Source organism: Bombina bombina, chromosome 2, assembly GCF_027579735.1.
Source record: "Bombina bombina isolate aBomBom1 chromosome 2, aBomBom1.pri, whole genome shotgun sequence".
NCBI classification, from domain to species: domain Eukaryota; kingdom Metazoa; phylum Chordata; class Amphibia; order Anura; family Bombinatoridae; genus Bombina; species Bombina bombina.
Genome location: NC_069500.1, coordinates 872,643,828 through 872,645,835, shown reverse-complemented (window position 1 = coordinate 872,645,835; position 2,008 = coordinate 872,643,828). Strand labels below are relative to the sequence as shown.

The 2,008-nt window shown below is 39.4% G+C and overlaps 1 protein-coding gene across 1 annotated transcript in view; it reads right to left on the bottom strand.

Annotated features, from left to right (window-relative positions):
- Positions 1-1,384, bottom strand: part of FNTA (farnesyltransferase, CAAX box, alpha) — a 38,823-nt gene extending 37,439 nt beyond the window's left edge. Inside the window, exon 1 of the mRNA XM_053703200.1 lies at positions 1,186-1,384. Coding sequence (XP_053559175.1) covers positions 1,186-1,331 — 146 coding nt within the window. The 5' untranslated portion in view covers positions 1,332-1,384. The remainder of the gene's footprint in view (positions 1-1,185) is intronic.
- Between the last annotated feature and the right edge of the window lie 624 nt (positions 1,385-2,008).

Genomic DNA, 2,008 nt, shown 5'->3' with positions numbered 1-2,008 from the left:
CCTTCATGGCAGTACAATAGTGTTTCTATTGGAATTACGTTCTGATGTAAACAATATTAGTAAAAATTAAATCACGCAATCATTGTTGAGATTGCATAATTTCAAGGCCAGGATTGAATCACGGGGGACTGCCTAGGTTGCTTGGCACGTCCCCCATACCGATTCTTGCCTTCTTCAAAGGGGGAAGCTGCAGGAAGCCATATATGGTAAGATGTTCCATGCCGTCCTAACGGCATTAAAGACCAACACTGTTAGGACAGCATGGAACGGCATGAAGGATTGAAGTGATGGTAAATCCTAGAGTTTTTGAAATGCTAGGAATTTACCAGTGACATAAATAAAGGGAACTTTCAGTCATGAAGAATAAAAAAAAAAAACTTCATGCTTAAAGTTCCATTATTTGCCTGCAGTTCATGCTGTGCTGATTGCCTATAGCCGCCCACGGGAAAACGCTATTTTTTCAATGAGGTGGTGTTTCCACCTCTTAGCCAATAGTGTGCTAGCTATCCAGCATAATGCCAAAGGGCAAGCATGGCTATTGGCTAAGAGGTGGAAACGTCACCTAATTGAGAAAAAAAAAATGCATACAGGTAGGGCATAGGGGTGGGAGGTGTCAGGGGAGAAGGTCCAACTCTTCTCATTAGGTAGCTGAACATTTAACTGTATACACTGTTTTTATAAGTAGAGTATTATCCACAGTTAATGATTTTTACTTATGACAAGTTTTAAATATTTCATTAAAACATTGAGATTATAATATTATTTTAGTTTTTAAAGTGTTTAGCATTGGAGTGAGCATGATGTAAATGTTGACAGCTCCTTGGTTAAAGTAGTTTATTACTGCATCATTATAAACCGTTACATTTCTTAAGCTAATAATAAAAAGATGGCGCTATGTTTACTCAGTAGAATATAAAAAAATTATATGAATAGGCAGCAAAAAAAAAAAAAAAAAAAAACAACTCACCTCTTCTTGTTTAAAAAACAAACTTTGAAACAAAATACATAAAAGAGAATAAACCAGTGGTAAAATGTTTGTTTTATTTTTATCATGTGGGATAGAAACAGGTTGCTGCTCTGCTTTAATGAGTGCGCGCTCCCCCTGGGCTGTCCGCATATGCGCTCGTGCGTCTCCCCTGCCCCCAATAACTAGTTTAGGACAGCACCCCTGGACACTGCAGCTACCTGTATGGAACATCGGTCTCAGAAGACAAACTGTACTCAAATTCAAGTTCTGGGTCTCCCATTCCCTCCACGTGTGGGGCGCCTATGATTTCGTGCTCCATATCTCCGGAAGGCTCCTGCACCCCGAACTCCTCTTCTTCATCCATTCTTAACTACCCGGGCCTCCTCCTGACTAGTATGCCAGGAGAGGAAGCGGTGACAGGCCGGGCGGAAGCGGAAACTAGAGCGTTTGTAATACTCTGGAGCCCAAATTGAGTACTTCCGGTGTTTTGACTTGATTGGCTAATCTGGGGAATTGGCTAATCTGTCAGTACACCATTTGGACCGTCGATGAAAATTTTAAAAGACCTTCCAGGACCCAGAAGAATGCAAGTTTAGCAGTGTGTCTTGTACATGCTAGTTCTTGTAGCTGCTAATACGTCGTTGTGAATTTTAAATGGCTCCCCTGATGTGATCAGCAAGCTTTCAGTAGTGGTTTGCTGCTCCTTCAGCAATAATACCAATAAGTAAACCGGAATTAAAAAATGCTCTATCCGAATCATGAAAGAAAGAAAAAAATGTGTTTCATGTCCCTTTAAAGGGACACTCAAGTCAAAATTAAACGTTCATGATTCATATAGAGCATGCAACTTTAAACAACTTTCCAATGTATTTCCATTAAAGGGACATGAAACCCAAACATTTTCTTTGATTAAGGTAGAGCATACAATTTTAATTAACTTTCCAATTTACTTCTATTTTCAAATGTGTTTCATTCTCTTGGTATCATTTGTTGAAGGAGCAGCAATTCACTACTGATTTCTAACTGAAAATATGGGGTGAG